The following is a 21,426-nucleotide window of genomic DNA, read 5'->3' on the forward strand; positions in this document are numbered from 1 at the left end:
GAATTCGTAAAAACTCCAGTACTCGGTTTTTCCGACTTGACTCGAACTCAACCTGTCAAACCAAAAAACCGGGTACTCAGTAAACCACCGATTAAATTATAAACTTTATTAAAACTTATTTTTGCTTTACAAGGTGAGTCTCACAAAGTTAATCGCATTTGAATATATTACATGATCTATGTATTTTTTAAAGCATACTTATATTATAACTAAATAAATTAATTGAACTTTTTTCAGCAAAAGGGATTGCAGTTCCTGGGGAAATGACTGTCATACTTGGGGGCAGGTATGTAAAAGAAAAGCCATAAGCATATATAATTTTTATAGTACGTGTCTTAAGTTCACATTCATGGCACGCTTTTCGGTGGCATAAGTGACTTTACGGCACCGGATCGTTCGCATTACACTCGCTGTGCTCGTGCGCTAACCTCACTTCATGGTACCAAAAAATGCGACTATTACTCGGAAAAACGAGCATATATGTGAACATAGCTCAGTGCTATAAAATTGAATATGATACACGTGTCATAAACTACTATTATGGACCTATTTTATCCAAAAATGGCAAAAGCAAAATTATTTCAGCTTTGCGGAAGCGGTATTTTACAGCAATTGTATTTTTTTTTAATACGCTGACAAAAATACCAGTAACTTTAAAAACTATTCAATATAAACGAATAGATAGATGTATACCTGTTTTTTCAAATATTCACATTGCAGTGGCTCTGGAAATAGTATATTACGTAACAAGGCACGAAAGTTGAACTTCTATCCCTGTTAGGTTATGCACCCGAAGCGAAGCCGAGTGCTCGTAAAGCAAGGCGTTGAACTTTTGTCCCACGTCGTGTACACGATTTTCCTTTATCCCCGCTCGAAAGTACGTTTGATTAAAATAGTTATGGAATATTTTATTTGAAAAAATCGTATTTATCGTTATACACTTATGCCCCAATGAAAATATTTTATAAGTTCTTATAGGCAAGATTTTAAAAAGATCTTGATAAAACTGGAAGACTTCAGGTAGCAAATTCTTAGGAGAGTTTTTGATTTCATTACTAGACTCGAAATAACAAGTTCTTATATAATTTGAATTTTATGATTATGATGAAGTTTTACTATTTTATCAAGATCTTATACAAGAACTTGCTACCAGATGTCTTACTATTTTATGAAGATGTTATACAAGAACTTACAAGGTCGATTATCATACGTAAGTTCTTGCATAAGATCTTATACAAGATCTTTTTAAAATCTTGCCTAAGAACTTATAAAATATTTTCATTGGGGTATGGCAAAGCGTGTCGACCTAACCGAAGTGACAGCTGGTTGACGGCGGGCTTTGCAATGAATATCGTCAGTAGTATTTATGAGTATAGGATTAACATAATTATTTAATAATTGTAATTGATAGATAACTATGATATAAATATTGTACAAACGATCCCGTAAAGTATATTGATGAAAATTGTAACCGTTCTAAGTACCATTCTTGTCTCACAGGTTTACGAGTGGTAGAGCTCAAGTAATCAGTGTTTAAGGTAGTCGGGTGCAGAAGAATAATAGTACACTTGCTAAGATTTTATACGAAGAATTGTCAACTGTCATCAAACGCCCAGCCTCACACATTGATAACGGTGAAAATTAAGATTGCTGATGTCTGCATACCCCCAGATTATGTGTTAATATCCCTAGACGTAGTAGCCCTTTTTACAAATGTATCGCTAGAATTAGTACTGGAAAGCTTGGAACGACGTTACGCAGGTGTATCAAGATCTCGTTTGTCCTTCAACAAGATCCATTAAGTGATGACTTTCCTCTTCAACAACACATACTTCAAGTTTAATAACACATTTTACAGACATTTATATGGCACACTGATGGGTAGTTGCATTTCCTCGCTTACAGCAGATCTAGCAATGGATGACTTGGAGAAATGGTGCTTGAAGGAGTTGAAAAAACAGAAAAACCAATCTGCGTCGCATCCAGGACTGTCAAAAGCAGAACAAAGATACGCAGTCATACACAAAGAAGCTCTAGCAATATATTGGAGTTGCAAGAAGTTCTACCAGTACCTACGTGGTCGACACTTCGAGTTGTACTGCGATCGTAAGCCACTGATGGCTATATTAGGCGAGAAGCGAGACATCCCCCAGATGATAGCCGGACAGTTGCAGCGCTGGGCCTGCTTCCTAAGCGGATTTGACTACACTTTCAATTATGTGAAGGGTAAGGACAACGGCGGAGCAGATGGTTTATCGAGGTTGCCAATCACCAGTCAAGAATCTGAAGAACCTGAAATCGACTACGTAAGATTCATCATCGAAGACAAATTGCCAGTGGATCATGCACAAATCAAGAAAGCAACGCGCACTGATCCAATACTAAGTAAAGTGTTTATGTACACACGAGATGGTTGGCCCGAAAGTATCGACGACGCGTTAAAGCCATACTTTCACCATTTATCAGAATTAAGCATCAATCAAGATTTACTTATATGGGGCTACAGAGTCCTAATTCCAAAAAAACACCGCCTCAGAACACTTGAAGAGCTACACTCAATGCACCTGGGTGCGAGTAAGATGAAAGCTATGGCTAGGCAGTATTTTTGGTGGCCTAAATTGGATACAGATATCGAGCAGTACGCCAAAAGCTACGACGTCTGCAACACTTATGCACCAAATCCGAATAAGGCCGAGCTTTTTAAATAAAATGACTGCAAAGAAGTTGGCGAACGACTTCACGTAGCTTTTCTCGGACCTGTAAAGAATAAGATGTACCTCATTATGACGGACTCGTACTCGAAGTGGCCAGAAGTCTACGCACTCAACGAAATTGACGCAATCAACACAGTCAATAAGCTGAGAAATTACGCATCAAGGTACGGCATTTCACGGAAAATAATTTCAGACAATGGCAAACAGCTCGACTCTAAAGAGTTTGTAAACTTTTGTGATCTTAATGACATAAAATACCCGCAGAATGCACCCTGGCACCTAAAGTCTAATGGAGCGGCAGAGAATGCCGTTAGATCATTCAAAAGTGGTCTTAAAAAGACGCTGCTCGACCCAAAAAATTACCAATTGGGCACGAACACGTTAATTGCAAGATATCTCTTCCCGTATCGCAACACTCCTTACTGCTACACAGGCGACAGCCCTGCCAAACTGATGTTCGGAAGGAAGTTGCGCACATGCTTCGACCTGTTAAAAGAAAGCTCAGTAATCGAGAAGGACAAACATAAGAAACTACAAAGAAAAACGTGTAGAAGGATTTACTCCTGGAGAGCTCGCCTGGGCGATTGACTACAGAAACCTCAACGAAAAAAAGTGGGTAAAAGCTGAGATAGTTGACTGCCTGGGAGAGCGATACTACATATATGCAAGCTCTGCGACCAGGATCTATACTGGAGAAGACAACTCGATCAACTCCGCAAAGCATCAAATTTTGAAAATTATAGTTATGGGAGTGATCATGAAAATTGTAAAGTCTCCGATAATCATAGTTTTATTAATATTGAATGTCCAAATCCATCACCTACTCCAGCTTTTCAGGACGTTCTCTCTCTACCGGAAATATAAACTTTTAAAGATCTTAACAACAAAAACAACACAGGCACATAAAAAAAAAATGTTCAGTTCCAGAGACCGGATGCAGAAGATCTTGTGTTTTTGGGGTCGCTGAATCCGGATCTGTCGTCGGTTTTTCGCCATCAGATCGATTTTAGGTCAGTTGAAGATCATTTGAAGGTCAAATCATGAAAAATAGGTTTAAAAATCTGAAACTATCCCTACATAAGTTTTTGAGGATGCTGAATTCAAATCTAAAGTCAGATGACCTGTACGACCTTTCCTTCAAGGTTGTTTGAAGATAAAACTTAAAAAATTCGAAATAAAAATCCGAAAAATATATTTTTCATGTTTTGAGGGTCGCTGAATTCGAATTCAAGGTCATTTTGACTAAATGTTGACATTTACAGGTCATTTAAAGGTCATTTAAATGTCAAATCATGAAAAAAGGTTAAAAAATTGGAAAAAAACTCCTATACAGGTTTTCGAGGATGCTGAATTCAAATCTGAAGTCAGATGACCTTTACGATCTTACCTTCAAGGTCATTTGAAGGTGAAACTTCAAAGAGGATTCAATATAAGAATGCAAAAAATATCACATTCAAGTTTTGAAGGTCGCTGAATTTGAAACAAAGTTCAATTTCACATACTGATTTATTTTAAGCTCATTTCAAGATTAAGTGAATGAAAAAAGGGCAAAACTGTATAAAATATTGTTAATTTCGTATGCCTTTTTAACTTTTTCTTTTGTAATGCACCTTTTTTTCTTCAAACGATCGGCGTAAAGGTGGCCGTTTGCGTTTAGTTTCTCTATGTTGGCTCCCTCCCATCAGAAGGACAGCCATCTGGATTTACAAAATACCCATGTTTCAAGTGCTAATGTGACAGCAGAGATCGTAAAGAACATTATACTGACTACAAGAGAGAGAAATTCTCTAAAATCTGGACATCATAATGTTATGAACAGTCCGTTAGTAGACCCTGAAAAAGTTTCGCTACCTCCTTTACATACCAAACACACATACATAGCATTATAAAACAATTTGTAAAAGCTTTGAGTGAGAGCGATGAATGCTACAAATATTTAGAATCTAAATTTTCCTATAAATCTGATGCCAAATTAAATGAAGGAATATTCGATGGAACAGAAATAAAAAAATTGCTGAAAGATGACAATTTTTCAACTTAGATGACTGAGATTCAGAAAGCTGCATGGGTTAGCTTCAAAAATGTAAGGGAAAATTTTGTAGGTAATAGCAGAAGCGATGATTACAAAGTTTTAATATCAACAATGATAAACAATTTCGGTGAAATGGAATGTAATATGTCTTACAAACTGCATTTCTTGCATAACCATTCGGACGAATTCCCGAAAAACTGTGGTGATTTTAACAACAAGCAAGGAGAACGATTCCGTCAAGACATTAAACATATGGAGCAGCGACATCAAGGTAGACGGGATGTTGCAATGATGTCTGATTACTGCTGTATGTTGAAGAGAGAGAGAGCGAACATAGAGGAACTAAGCGCAGACGGCACCCTTTATGACGATCGTTTGAAGAAAAAAAGGTGTGTTACAAAGGAAAATAAGTAAAAAGACATAAGAAATTACCAATATTTCATTGAGTTTTGCCCTCTTTTCATTAACTTAACCTTGAAATGATCTTGATTTTTTACAGGTTACTCAATCAAAAAGCTGAATTACTCAGCTCCAGAAACCTATACAAAATCTTTTTGATGTGTAACGTCTTATGGCTCGTTGGGTAGGCTAGTGAATCTGTGAAAAACGAGCGAGCGAGTGAGTGCGATAATCGTAGGTTTTTAGTCTCAGTAGCGTCTGTTTGCTTCTCGCGCTGTGATTGGTCTACGCTAGGCAGTGTCGAGTGACTGCTTGCGCGCTTCTGCTGTGACACGCACAGCACGGGCGAGCAGTACTCGACAGTCAGAGCTCATTTCTATGAAACGTACAATGTAGCGTATCTCTGCGTCTCTGTCTCACATTGTGTTTTCATGCGTGTTGATCGGTCAAATAATAACTCGAGTTATTGTATAGCTTCGCGCACATGTCTACAATCGTAAATCATAAATCGTAGTGTTCTGGTACACTAATTTTTATAAATTTACGTAAATATAACTACAAATCGATGAATGTTTAATGAATATTTTGAGTAAAGGAGTTTTTAAATTCATCAAATTTTTTAGTGAAGGGTGATAATATGTCGAGGCCGCTTCGCGGCCTCGGCAATCCCAACCAAACCTTACGCTTAAAATTATTTAAACTAAATCGAAAATTTGAATTAAACTTAAATTCGTTTGGAAACTGAGGCAATGTAAGTAGAGGCCGCGCAAGCGGCCTCCGCACTCATTAAACGATATCACAATTTATCGGAAAGTATTGACTACAGAATAAATCGAAAAATCAGTTTTATTAAAATCGATTAAAATTACAATAGAAAACAAAATCAGCTGTATAAGAACAGCTGTAAGATGTGTAACGTCTTTATGAATATTAAAAATAGAATTGAACATTAAACAATTCAAGTAATTTGATCTAAAATTTGAGTAATTGAATCAAAACAAAATTCGAGTAATTCGATTCAAAAAATTCAAGTAAATCAATTTACAATAGAAAAAAAAGAAGCGCTGCAAGATGTGTAACTAAAGTCACATTTAAAGGTAAAAAATTAAAAAAAAAAATAAATAAATAAAATAAACCAAATAAAATGAAAAAGTATTTGACGTTGCACTTCTGTTGATTTTTGTATAATATGCTCAGACACCACAAGTGCAACGTCAAATACTTTTTGATTTTATTTGGTTTATTTTATTTATTTATTTTTTTAATTTTTTACCTTTAAATGTGACTTTAGTTACACATCTTGCAGCGCTTCTTTTTTTTCTATGGTAAATTGATTTACTTGAATTTTTTGAATCGAATTACTCGAATTTTGTTTTGATTTAATTACTCAAATTATAGATCAAATTACTTGAATTGTTTAATGTTCAATTCTATTTTTAATATTTTTCGATACTTTATCGTTTTCACTAGATTTTATTTTGAAATAAGCTTAAAATAACTCAGTATGTGAAAATGAACTTTGTTTTAAATTCAGCGACCCTCAAAACATAAATGTGATATTTTTTGATATTGAATGCTCTTTGAAGTTTCACCTTCAAATGACCTTGAAGGTAAGATCGTAAAGGTCATCTGACTTCAGATTTGAATTCAGCATCCTCGAAAACTTATGTAGGGATAGTTTCAGATTTTTAAACCTATTTTTCATGATTTGACCTTTCAATGACCTTCAAATGACCTTAAATCGATCTGATGGCGAAAAAGATTCGGATTCAGTGGATTCCGAACATTTTTTTGAAAGTCGATTTTTGACCTCTTCCTGCTATCGGAGCGCTCTGGAAACCCCTATTGTCGTGCAATTTTGCTATAAGCCTTCGAGTAAAACATTATCGGGATTTTCATCTAGCCCCTTCGCTTCTAAAATGACGGATTATGCGGATGTATCAATCTTCATCAATTTTTTACTCGACAACCGTAAGCTTGACGAAAAATTTGTATGCCAGTGAATTGTACTTCCAGCGAACCTCCAATCATTAACACCGTAATCCAAACGGCTTTACCAATAGAATAGTATGAATTTAGCGCATGTAGGTTGGTATTTAAAGCCATCGAGGTACCACTTTGGGCAAAATCATGAAAAAATTTATCTTTAACAGTAATTCAACCAGCGCGAAGTGTGCGACACTCTATGCCTGATAGCCGTTGCAGCCATTTGTGCAAGATAGCTTCTTATTTTGTTAAGATGATGTTTATTGATTGTGTGTTCTTTTTATAAAGTCTTTTATTTATCATAAGGATTTATACATGTGTTTACAAATCATAAATAAAAGACGGCAACTTAGAGTCCACATCGGAATCCGTCGCTAGACATTACTTCGGTGTGAACCCCAGCCACCTTTCAACTGCCTTCTTTTCGTTTGGTTTTTATCGTCGTTGGTCTTGATGTTCACCTTACTCTTGACTCAGTCTTATAACCACTGTATTCGCAAAGGTGGAGACTACATTAGCGTACAGCTTCCTTCGGCTCCTCCTGAGACCGCCGATCCTTGGCATGATTCTCGCTAGGGCTCCAGCCACACTCTTCGCTTTCTCGCTGACCTTTGCCAGGTGCATGTTGAACCGCAGTCTGGCGTCGATGTGCAGTCCCAGGTACAGGCAATCCCCGCTATTCGCGGTTAATTCGTTCCCGAAAAACACCGCGAATACCGAAACCGCGAATACCGAAACAGAATCCCCGTTATTGCGGATAGACCTAATAGTTGACTCATTAACCTCGAATCTACGTGCAATTATGGCAATTTTTTCTCCTTCTCTTATTAGCTCCAAAATCTTGAGCTTTTGACCCAAATCCATCACAGCTTTATTAAAATTATTACTAAACAACCGTGAAGTAAACCGCGAATAAGCGAATCCGACTCCCGCGAATAGCGAAACAATGGCTCAATTAAAGAACCGCGAATAAGCGAAACCGCGAATACTGAGTACCGCGAATAGCGGGGATTGCCTGTAGCAGATATGAGGAGCCAATTTATTATGGCAGTTCCCCACTGTGATGGTGATTGATTCCATCCTCTTTCTGCTGGTGAGCAGCACGACTTCTGTTTTTTGATCGACGGTGGCCAAGCCGAGCCACAGGAGCGCCTCTCGAACCTGTTCAACAACAGCGTTCAAGTGGTTTCTGATCTGCCAGAGGTGCTTGGCCACCGCGACCAGCGCGATGTCGTCCGCGAAGCCTACGATGACACTGCGCTGTAAGTTGAGGCGTAGAATGGAGTTGTACATCACGATCCACAGTGTTGGACCCAGAACTGACCCTTGAGGCACGCCCTCCATGACACCGCCGGCGTCAGGCCCATCGCTTGTGCTATACTTCAGGACTCTGTCTTGAAAATAATTGGAGATAAGCAGGCGTCTCGATGCATTCCAGCGCGGTGAGGATGTTATTCCAACGAGTGATTGATTGATTGGATTGATTGTGTGTACATTGATTGATTGTGATTATGTAATACATCTTGTAGGGGTCTGTCCGGACTGAGTCGCCGATTTCTTTGTAACCAAATTCTTTGTCAATCCAAGTTGACAAGCAGTAAGTCGAAATCCTAATTAAACTACCATTTGCCACATAAAAAGTGCTTTTTCTCGTACTTCGAAACGAACTCTATTATCCGAATCTTCACCAATCACATTGAGCTAGTTCAGTGGACTTTCTGTTCGTAATTTTAAAGCTTTGTTACATATTTACGACGCAGAGGACGAGGAATGCTTGGCAACGCTAAACAAGTGGCAGGAAGCATGGGACCGGTTGACGATGCCCCGATGGACGCACCGACTGATCCCAAATATCAGAGTGTGGATCGATAGGAGGCACGGAGAGCTGAACTACCACCTCACGCAGCTCTTGACCGGGCATGGCTTCTTTAAACGCCATAGCCGACGCTATGACCACAATCAAAGCGCGCAATGCCCGGTCTGCCCCTCATCCATCGAGAATGCGGAGCACTTGTTCTATCACTGCCCGAGGTTCAGTGAAGAAAGAGTGAGACTACACTCCTTGCTTCGCGAGATCATGACGCCGGAAAACACCACCAGGCTGATGCTCGCGAGCGAGCCGAACTGGCTCGCGATTGCTTCCTTCGCCTACTCAGTCGTAACTAGACTGAGAGACGAAGAAACAGACAGAAGGTGATGACCGGACGATGCGGCTGGAAGAAGACGCCATCCCAACCAAGCCTTCATGAAGCGCATAACGCCAACCCCTCCACCCCCGTGAAGTAATGCCTGACGGCGGTTTCCGCGGGGACGGAACTAGGGCTGTGCGAGTATTCGATTTTTCGAGTTTTACTCGACTCGAACTCGACTCGCCGAGTTCGCGTCGAGGTCGAGTCGAGTCAGGAAAATTCGAGTACTCGAGTTTTTTCGAATACTCGATTTTTTTCGAATACTCGATTTTTTTCGAGTACTCGAGTTTTTTCGGGTATTCGATTTTTTTCGAGTAATCGATTTTTTTTTGAGTACTAGCAATGTATTTAAATTTTAAGTAAATAAATGGTGAATCAACAGTCTCCAGACCCCTATCTTTGTGTGTATATGCTTATAAGTGTGATATTCGCAGCGGCTAGAACTGTAAGTAGAAAATAATTTAATAGTACCACACCTCATCACACTTACAAGCATGTACTCACAAAGAGAGGAGTCTAGAGACTGTTGATTCATCATTTATTTACTTAAAACTTACTTAAATATATTGCGAGTATTCGAAAAAACTCGATTACTCGACAAAAACGCGAGTACCCGAAAAAACTCGAGTACTCAAAAAATCGAGTATTCGACTCGAACTCGAGGAAAAAACTCGAACTCGACCATGCACCGTTGAGTTGAGTTTTTTCGAGTATTCGCACAGCCCTAGTTACTGGTTCCACGTTGATAGATTTTGAAAGTTCAAAAACATGGTTTGAAAATCGGGTGAAAGTTGTCGATATTGAATGACTTACCTGTTTTGTACACAGCTGAAAAATTAAAAGGTAGACAGTATTTTTTGTGTATTTTTGTCCGTAGAATTCAATGGCGTTTTCATTTTTGCAATTTAACCTTTCCTCTCTTCAGAAAATTGATTTTTGTACGCCGAAGTGGCAAAATTTTTTACTTTGACCCGCTTTCGCCTGGAAGGAAACGAACAGAAAAAATCTAGGAAAAGTTTTGAGAATGGATTTAGATAGAATTTTTTCTGTAGAATACAACCATATAACTTTTGATACACGTAAAATTAACGCCAAAGCGTGAAATTTGCTTTTCCGCAATTCGTTCGCCGATAAATGCCGATACTGAATATCTTCGATGTTCGGAATTATAAGTGAATATTGTCACAAAAAATTCACAAAAATAGTTGTTATTAGTACATTAATCATAAGGAAATCATATCACTTTTCATTTCAATTTTTTATTAACTTAGAAAAGAATGTAACTGGAGCAATCAACGCTGTAGCGCAATAACTTTCAAGAAACAATTGGAAATTTTTTCTTATTCTCGTAAACAAAAAGTAGCATATTTGGCCACTGATCATGTGATCTTGTCATTTTACCCCAATAATCTGTGCACATGGCTACGGCCCTTTCAGCTGCATCGTTCGTAACTTGAAGATCGTGGCAAAGTTCTCTACCCTTCAAATAAGATTCATCGTTCGTCCAATGACTCGGGTCAGTATGCAAAAATGAAGTCAAGATCCCAGTGATTTTAAAGAAATTAATGCTTTTTTCGATGACGAAATCGGATAAAGATAAATTTTTTATCATCGTTATATCTATTTTTGTCCTGATCTCTCTCACGCTTGTATCTTGATATTTCAATTTTTCGATCATTTTTTTCTTTTCTTGTTCATCAACAAATTCGCTGAACAGTGCCAAACACACAAGTTCATTATACAAGTACCGCAAATGGTTTTAAAATTTTTGAAGGACAGTTTCACACAATTTTGGCTTATGGGTTTTAAAATTATCTAATTCCTTCAGAAGTTGCCAATCCGTCCGTTCCACTTCTAAAGGCAATCTTGTCTGATACCAATAAGGTACGTAAAAGAAAACTATGAAACTAGCCATTTTCGAAAGATTTTCACTTTCTTTGCTTAAAAGTTTTAGCTGTTTCCTAAATAAATACATCTTCAAGATATAGATGGCCTTCGCCAACTATCTGGGTTTATGAATCGGGCCGGATTTATAGAAATAGGTGCATTTTCCTCCAAGAAAAGTTTTGGATAGCAACAAAAGCTCTCTATAGTCGTCTTTGGGTTGTTTTTCTCTACTCAAACACATTTCTACGAATAATGCTGTACTACTTTTTTTCCTTTCAGCTCCTTTTCAGTAGTGTTGTATTTTTTCTGTCAATTTCATTTCATTTATTTTTGAAATTTCTGAACATTTCAGTGTCAGGACTCGTTGAAAAAGCTGGGAAGCATGTGTCAAAAGCTGCCCCAAATAACAGCTCTGCAATATGATGCCTGCAGCTACAGTTGAGGAGATTTTTTCCAAGTTTTGACTCCAACAGCTTGCAAGCTCCCGTGTGGCGACCCGTGTTGGAAGAAGTAGTGTCATAACACATCGATATTATATCAATAGCCCATTCATTTAAACAGTTATAAACTGCATTGATGATTGAATAGCCCGTACCATGATCCAGAATTCCACAATGTAAAAATTGTTCGTGAGAACCACAAGTTATTACGACATGGAGCAGTTCTACTCTTAAATCATTGTCTTTTATCGACTTCCCATCCCAGTGCACTGTCAAAGGAACCAAATTCAACCTTTTCCTTGAACTGTCTCTGGCTTATGTTCTATGCCTTCTTATTAATGATCTTATTCCAGCGACTGTTCGCGTTTTATGCTCATCATCGACATTCATGGCATTCATTATAAGTGCAGCTTTACGATCGGTAATTTTGCATCTGTCGAAGGTTGATATAAAATTGATGCCGAGAGGTTTCGATTTTTTTTTTTTATAATTGCTTCGGCGTTTGGAAAACAGAGGTTTCGGAATCCGTCAAAACTTGTGCGACAGAAATTGCGCTCAGCGCCGGTTTTTCTGTAACTACTTCAGGTTGTTCTGCTACAATAAAATAGAAAAATATATATTTTATTTAGCTAAGAACTTAAAGATATATATCTATCTATATGAACAAGAAAAATTGAAATAAAAATTGAAATCTACCTCATTGACGAGCGTTTCGATGAAAATTAAAACTTCTTTTTAAAGGGTAGCCTTATAATTTTTCTCTCTATCTCTAATAGCTTTAGTTCTTCTATCTTTTGGTAAAGTTTTATTCTCTTGTTTGACTTTCAATTTCTTAAACAAGCTTGTAATGCGTATTACTAAACTTTTTAAGTTAGAAGGAACTTCAGGATTCGCTTGTACTATCTACTTTGATGTGGCTTCAGCACTTTGCCAAACTGTCATTTTTTTCATTTGATAATAGTGGAAAAATAACGAAAACACGTCGTTATTTGTTATATTCCCTTGTGGTAGTGTCGATTTTATTTTCCCAACTAAATACACTCTCCCATAATCGGACATTTTTCTATAATAAATAAATACGGTCAAAGTTGAACAGTGTGCGGTTACAAGGTGCCGAGATCTAACTGATCGGAAATTTACATATAAAGAGACAATAGCTGAATATTACTATATAATGTAAACAATGAACACAATGACAGTAACATTAATTATGTATAATAACGAACATCGAAGATGTTTGGTATTTATCGGCGAACGAAATGCGGAAAAAGCAAATTTCACGCTTTGGCGTTAATTTTACCTGTATCAAAAGTTATATGGTTGTATTTTACAGAAAAAATCCTATCTGAATCCATTCTCAAAACTTTTCCTAGATTTTTTCTGTTCGTTTCCTGTCTACTTTTTAATTTTTCAGCTGTTTACAAAACAGGTAAGTCATTTAATATCGACAATTTTCGCCCGATTTTCAAACCACGTTTTTGAACTTTCAAAATCTATCGACGTGGAACTAGAAACTTTTTCGAAATTCTGAAAACGGCTTCTTTCATGTAAAGGCTTGAATTTTCATAAAAACTAATTGCCAAAGCAAAAAACATGTTTGAAAAACGAACCACTCTCTGCAGTGCAAAGGTGGTACTAAAGAAAAATATCCACTGACACATCGAGCAACATCGAGCCTCAATGGGGCGATAATACAACGAACAACAGTGAACGAAAACAATAGCGTGAAGGTAGATGTATGAACCACAACTATTGAGCCAGCGCATACGTGTAATCGCGATTAGATCCGTCGCAGATCTGAAGGTAATTCGCATCTCCACAGACGTGACAAATGAGTACGACGAATGTGAACGGTCCGCATTGCCGCCTCATGCAGTGGTACCTATTAAACTATATAATATTTAAACCAATTAAACATTATTATTATTTTTACATTAATTAAGTCATTAGCATATTATTTATTTGATCCTTCCTACCTAAGCTGACGCTAAACGTTGTATGATAAATAAACTTACAAGCTTGTAGGTTGCTACATTGTTATCTACAATCATTTTCAGTATGAAATTTTTTTTAAAGAAATTTAAAACATTGTTGAAAATTTATTTTAGAATATTCTTTTATTTCTTTCTTTCCAGTGGTTCCGGAAAAAGCTCTCTTATGTCAGCAATAGCTTTTCGCTCTCTTTGTAAGTATTATTAAAGTATTATATCATATAATTTTGTATGACGCTTATTGTAATTGTTATGACTTTTTAGCCAAACATTTATTATTTATTTTATCTAACTATCGCTATTATTCTTGCGCGCATACTCGCTTGTCAGGAGAGTACGAGTGCAAGAGAGCAGGGTATAGGAGAGAAATGATGACGCAACTTATTTTATATTACGCATGACTTACAAGGAGAGCTTTTCAGGTCCGGGTCACAGATCTTTACCAAACTTTTTTGGGGGGCTTCTGGTACCCAATACTGAAGCTCTTTGTGCTTAGTTTGATCTCATGGGCCTTAGGGTCCATTTTGTAGAGGATTTCCCACATTATAAAAATTTTATTATTATTTTCTATATCGATATAGAAGTACTTACACGAAAAAAAGCAACGATCAAAAGTTTTAAAATTGTTCAAAGAATCTGCTTGAATTTTTTCAGAATTTTCGGGATCATCTATAACTTAATTCAAGAGGCCCAAATTTGAAGATTTTTTAATAGATTTTAGGACTTCTTAAAAAAAGTGGTACAGGTTCCCAAAAATGCTGAAAAAATTCAAGCAAATTCTTTGGAAAATTTTAAAACTTTTGATCGTTGCATTTTTTCGTTTAAGTACTTCTGTATCGATATAGAAAATAACAAAGATTTTTTTATAATGTGAAAAATCCTCTAAAAAATGGGCCGTAAGGCCCATTGGTTCAAACTAAGCACAGGGAGCTTCAGTGTTGGGTACCAGGAGACCGCAAAGAAATTTTGGTAAAGATCTGTGACCCGGACCTGAAAAGCTCTCCTTGTTAATTTATGACCTTACAATTAGTCTTTGCTACTGCAGGTGGGTAGATCGGTGTTGGTCGGATGCTGGTGAAATGGTGATGGTCCATTGACGGCTGACTGTTGACGGTTGGCTGTTGAGAACATTTACGACTTTTTACTTCACTTCCGAACTGACTCTACTATACTCTACTTGACTAAATGCTACCGCGTGACTGGCGTAGCTCCACCGTTTCGGAAGTCTCGGGATGATCTCGCTAGTGCCTTCCTTTTTTTGGTCCGTACATATCCGAATTTTTATCGGTACTTGATTGGGAATTTCTGCACTGATTGCCACTTCCAGGAATCTCATGGCTTGCTGCTCACCTTAATCAATAGCGTAATAAGCAGTTGATTCCGGCGCGGGCTACAGGCCCAGTCTGTACTTAGATGAGCTTCGGATTTCTCGGAAAACGCACAATCAATGCCTGTTCTCCATTTCACGAATCATGTAAAATGATGAACGAGTCATGTCCACGCGGACTAGGAGCATAGCCAGCGTGGTTCTTACCTCCGTTCGTAAGTGTGGGTATACCGGTGTACTGTGTAACATCCGAATTAACAGATATTACATAGTTATATATATTTATTCTTTTCCACNATTTCATTCTTTGTGGATAATCATACTTGAGAACGTCTTTCTTATTTATGAATTAAAAAAAAAAATAATAGTGTTAAAAATAAATAACATTTACAGTGCATTTAGAATAAATCTGTTGCATGATTTCTTTACTTGCTTGACTCTGTAAATCCTAAAACTAAAAGCCGTAGCTTTATACAAATTTATAACTACTATGATTTTTACAGTGCATTTAAAATAAATCTGATATACGATTTCTTTAATTACATTTTCCTGCAAAATGTTTATCCTAAAAGCCGTAGCTTTTCATACTTTATAACTAATGTGATATTTACAGTGCATTCAAAATAAATCTGATATATGATTTCTTTAACTACATTTCTCTGCAAATTGTCTATCCTAAAAACCGTAACTTTGTAAAAAAAAAATGTATTATAAAACATCCATCACCAAAAAATTAATTTATGTCGCTAATATTCTCACTATCTTTTGTGTTACAAGTTGTTCGAATAAATTTTATCTATATAAAAAAAAACCTTCGCAATTTTCAATTAATTACATACATAATCAAAAAGCAAAAGAAAAAAAAAATTTCTTACACTATTTCATACATTAAATCTAAATTCCTCCCACGCCAAAATTTTTAACGACTCCCAGGAGTATTATTGTTATTATTTTGATCAATTTGTGGATAAATTCTATCTGGTAATGGTGGAGGTGGTGCTACTGGCCGTGGTGGTATATTTCCAGCGTCACGCCTTATTTCTGGCTGTTCGAATCGTCTCACCTCTACTCCTTGGAACTCTTGGACATTGTTTATTTCTTGTTGATCTATTCTGTTATGTAAATCTTGTCTGGCTGCTTCATGTCGTCTTTGTTGTCCTAGATGTACTAATAAATGGAAAACCGAGTCCCATAGTGCTCCTAGGAGGTGCAGCGACCAACCGTAGATGGTGTATAGAGCGTATGAGTGTATGGTCGTGTCAACAATTAATTTTATCATGCGAATGCACATAAATAATCCTATTATACCTGCTGATGCCATTCCAAAAGATGTGAAGCCATTCCATACTTTACTCCACGTATTTGATGCTATATCGTTAAGAATTTTTTCTGTAAGAAAAGGGCTAATTGAAATACCCTCCGTATTCACCTGTTGTCCTGTCGCACTTTTAAGAATTTTATTTAGTACAGCTCCTCGTTCTAAAGGAAATACTATTAAATCTCGTAGTTTTTTGGTATCTCTTTCACTGTATATGCCACCAATAGCGAGAGATTCAGGACTTACGTAACGCCATTTTGGGCTGTTTTTAGGCGATAATATTTCTGGCTGAGGTGCGTCAATGATTTTTGGCAATGATCTGAACCACGTTTGGCCAATTTTAACTATTTAATTATTATTATCTTGCACTTACCCGTAAGTCGTAAAAATTTTGGCTCACATAATTTAATATTATTCTACTTTTTCATATGATCTTTTTAACCTATTAGAATGTACCATTCTCGCTTTACCCGGCTTAATTTCTATTTTTATTTGCGGTTTATTTCCATATGTTTCTAACACTGTATGAGGTCCAGTATATTGATCATTAAATTTATGCTGTTTTCCGCCTTTTAATAAATATACATTCTCACCTACTTTAAAATTCTCTTCATTTACTTTCTTATCATAATAATATTTTACTCTCAACTTAGATTCTATTAATTTTTCGCGAGCTATCTTTTGAACATCGGCTAAATTTTTACATAATTCTTGTATATATTCTGTATATGTTTGTATTTGACCCGCTAACTCAAGTGATTTCTCAGACGGAAGATTAGGTAATTTCCCAAACATTAATTGAAACGGTTGAAAATTATGAGCTTCGTGCACTGATGAATTATAAGACATAAAGGACATTTCGAGATAGTCGTCTCAATTGTTATATTTATCAACAATAACTTTTAAATATTCTGTTAACGAGTGATGTGAACGTTCTAATGAGCCATTCGTTTGTGGCCTAAAGGCGCTAGTGCACATTTTTTGTACTTTGAGGGCTTTTGCCATTTGTGAAAATACCTTTCCCATGAAATTGGAACCTTGATCAGTTAAAATAATTGACGGCGCTCCGAAATAACAAACGAAATTCTTTAAAAACGCGTCCGCGACTGTCTCCGCTGTTGCATCTGGTATTGCTACTGCTACACAATATTTAGAAAAGTTACATTGCATTGTAAGTATATTTATATTCCCCTTTCGAGTCGGCTTAAACGGTCCAACTATATCAAGACAAACTTTCTCTAAACACGTATGTGGTGTGTCCGTTATCACTAATGGCTGGCGTGTTTTTACGCGAACTAATTTTTTTAATTGACATACTCGACATCTTCGTATAAAATTTCTTACATCATCTCTCATATTTGGCCAAAAATATAATGGTTTCAATCTTTTATATGTTTTTACAATACCCTTATGCCCGCCAATCGCTGAACAATGCAATCTTTCAAGAATTTCCGCTCGATCTTGCGGTTGAATAAATTCTTTAACACCTGTGCAAACTATTATTTTAGTCTGTAAATCTCCCAGTAATGTTCTTAATAATTGTTCCGTATACTGCCACGGTGTATTTTCAATAATTTTCGTTTGTGCAATGCTTAAACATTTTAAATTATTTTCAATTAAATGAGATTTTAATGCTTTTATACCTGATTCAATATTTTTCATAATTTCCTGTGAACTTTCATTAGATTCGCCGCGTACAACTATACCAAATTTAAATTTATTATTTTTCTTATGTATTAATATATCTCCCGGCTTCCCACCTGAAAATTTTGGTAGCATACTATGATTTAAAAGCTGTTTAGAGCCATCATCACACGGTTTCCCACGTGAGTCTATAAATACAAGATAGTGATCTTTTCTCATAAATAATTTGTCTTTGCATTTGACAATTATTTCCCCTGATTTTTCAGACTCATTTTCTAATTGTTCTTCTACATCTGTCATTTCTTCCCCTTCTTCATCCGAATCAATATCATCATAAACTTTACTTTTATTTCTAATATCTTTGCCACTCTCCGAATTTAACTCATCTGTACTCGCGTTATCTTTATTGTCTATTTCCGAATCCCTTTTATCTTCTTGTTGCCCTAGTTCTACTTGCTCTTTTGCAGCTGCTAATGCTCTTCGTGTTTTACTACGCGTTTCTACCCCTTTCGTTATTTCTATCTCTACTCTTTCTTTTCCTGCTTCCGGATTATCATCACTAATATCGCGTATCTCTTGATCAAATGTCTTCACGCTCGTGTTTTCTAAATTTTTCGCATCTACATTTGGCTTGCATGTTTCGGGAATGCTTACCTTTACAGCCCCTTTATCTATATTCATCGAATCTAAATCATCTACTTTTAACTCTTCGTTTTTTGATACTTTTTCTGAATTTAACTCCGTATTTACCGAATTACTTTCATCATTTTCTTCTACCGGATTTTTTGCTTTTTGCGCTCGCGTCATTACATTAATATTTTCTGTTATCAGATTCCTTGATAAACAATCTGCAATAATATTTGTACAACCTTGTTTATATTGAATATCAAAATCATAACAAGATAATTTAAATTGATATCTACTCACGCGCGAATTTGGGTCTGTACTATTTCGGAAGTATAACAAGGGCTTATGATCCGTATATACAGTAAAGCGTCTTCCCATTAAATATGGTTTAAATTTAGTAATCGTAAATAATATTGCTAATGTTTCTCTAGAATATGTATCGTAACGTTTCTTAGTATCGGATAGCGTTCGAGACACAAATCCGATAGGCATATCTAATTTATTTTTACGTTGTGCAAGAAAACCGCCTATCGCGAAAGCTGATGCGTCGCATGTTACAATATAAGGAAGATTTGGATCCGCGATTTGTAAAATTGGTTGTTCACAAAGTTTATTTTTTAAAATATTTAATGCTGTTTCATGTTCATCTTTCCAAATAAAATCATTATCTTTCTTTGTTAATTCCGTCAAAGGTTTCGCTATACTTGCAAAATTTCGAATAAATCTCCGATAATATCCCGCTAGACCAAGAAATTGTCTTACATTTTTTACTGATTTTGGTTGTGGAAATTTCTTAATTGCTTCTAACTTTCGCGGGTCACATGCTACTCCTTTATTATTCAATACATGACCAAGATATGTTACTTCTGGCTTACAAAATACACATTTTTCCGGCTGTAATTTCAAATTATGCTTGCGCGCGCGTTCAAGAAATCGTCGTAATTTATCGTTATGTTCTTTCAATGTTTTTCCAAAGATAATCGCGTCGTCCAAGTAAATTAATATTTCTTTATTTTGAAGCCCCTCAAATGCTTTATCCATACCGCGTTGAAATGTTGGCGGCGAGCCGCACAATCCCATTGGGAGACGTTTATAGTGAAATAATCCGAAATTTGTTGAAAAGGCAGTTTTGTGCCTATCTTCTTCTCTAAGCACGCATTGATAAAACCCATTTGATAAATCGAGTGTACTAAAATAATTTGAACCTCCAACTTGATCGATAATATCCAAAATATTTGGTAACGGGTATCTATCTGGAATTGTTTTTTCATTAAGAGCTCTGAAATCAACAACTAATCTATAGCGTTTATTTCCTGCTTTATCAGGTGGTTTTGGTACTAAAAATATATTTGATCTGTACGCAGAAGAAGACCTTTCAATTATATCCGAATCTAACATTTCTTTAACCTGCCTTTCAAGTTCTTGCCTTTGTGCTTGTGGAAAACGATATGGTTTAGAATTTACTGGCGCTTCATTTTTCGTATAAATTGCATGTTCAATTATATCCGCGGTACCCAATTTCTCACCTTTTAAATGGAACACATCTTCAAACTCTCTCACTAAATCAACAACTTCTTTTATCTCGTCTACTGTATTTTCTAAACTCAATGCTCGTAAAACTTTATCTACACGCGGTACGCTTGACTCGATCACTTTCTCTTCCTCGATAATTGATGTATTATATGCTCGATCTATATGTAAAATTCTTTCCAAACAAAAATCTAATTCATTTTCACTCGCGTCGTAATGTTTATAAACCTCTTCACACGGATCTACATTCTGTTCTTGTTCAAGTGCAATTTCATCATAATAATTTTGATCTTTTATCAATAGTTCTGTCCTCGGCTTGTCTAATTCATCACCTTCATCAATAATTAACACTTCATTGCATGAATAATCCAATATATCAATTTCATCCTTAACATTTTTATATTTGTCATTCTCAGCATTTACAATATTTAATTTACCAATCTCAATTTTTAATTTATTTTCTCTCTCATTTACCGAATTAATAATTAATTTATTTATAACTTCAGCATTTTCATCGTCGATTTTTAAGTCACCTACGATTTCCGCATTTTCGTTTTTATTTTTTAAATCNTATCAATAGTTCTGTCCTTGGCTTGTCTAACTCATCACCTCCATCAATAATTAACACTTCATTGCATGAATAATCCAATATATCAATTTCATCCTTAACATTTTTATATTTGTCATTCTCAACATTTACAATATTTAATTTACCAATCTCAATTTTTAATTTATTTTCTCTCTCATTTACCGAATTAATAATTAATTTATTTATAACTTCAGCATTTTCATCGTCGATTTTTAAGTCACCTACGATTTCGGCATTTTCGTTTTTATTTTTTAAATCATTAATTTTCAATTCATCTCTATCTATATCCGCTACTTTATCAACATTTATAATTAAGTTATCAATGATTTTCGCATTTTCACCGTCGATTTTTAAATCACCTACGATTTCCGTTTTTTCATCATTGATTTTTAAATCACTAATATCAATATTTTGCGAATTTTTTAATTTATTTTCCTTGACACACGCGTTAAACATCTCAGCCTCTCCGTGAGCTCGCGTAACCGGTAAATTTACATTAGACAATACTCGTTCAATATAATTCTCAATGTGGCTTGTCAATCTCGACTCAGCCTCTTTTTTAATTAATGCTTCCTTAATTTTTACTTCGATTACTTTATGAATATCAAATGTCAATACTTTACTTGGATTAATTTCATTCAATGAATTGTCAAATTTAACATTGGAGTCTGAACTTGCAATGAAAGGAATTTCTATACCGTCAAGTTTTAATATAGATGTTTCATAATTTATATTAGTTCTGCAATCTTTGAG

The 21,426-nt window shown here is 35.9% G+C and overlaps 2 protein-coding genes across 2 annotated transcripts; both read left to right on the forward strand.

Annotated features, from left to right (window-relative positions):
• Positions 1 to 1,805: 1,805 nt before the first annotated feature.
• LOC106648178 (uncharacterized protein K02A2.6-like) lies at positions 1,806 to 2,708 on the forward strand. The gene has a single exon (XM_014364862.1). The coding sequence runs from the start codon at positions 1,806 to 1,808 to the stop codon at positions 2,706 to 2,708; it is 903 nt and encodes a 300-aa protein (XP_014220348.1).
• Positions 2,709 to 2,771: 63 nt separating this feature from the next.
• LOC106648179 (uncharacterized protein K02A2.6-like) lies at positions 2,772 to 3,302 on the forward strand. The gene has a single exon (XM_014364863.1). The coding sequence runs from the start codon at positions 2,772 to 2,774 to the stop codon at positions 3,300 to 3,302; it is 531 nt and encodes a 176-aa protein (XP_014220349.1).
• The last annotated feature ends 18,124 nt before the right edge of the window (positions 3,303 to 21,426 follow it).

The sequence above is a fragment of the Trichogramma pretiosum genome, unplaced genomic scaffold (assembly GCF_000599845.2).
Source record: "Trichogramma pretiosum strain Unisexual culture from Peru unplaced genomic scaffold, Tpre_2.0 scaffold24, whole genome shotgun sequence".
NCBI lineage: Eukaryota > Metazoa > Arthropoda > Insecta > Hymenoptera > Trichogrammatidae > Trichogramma > Trichogramma pretiosum.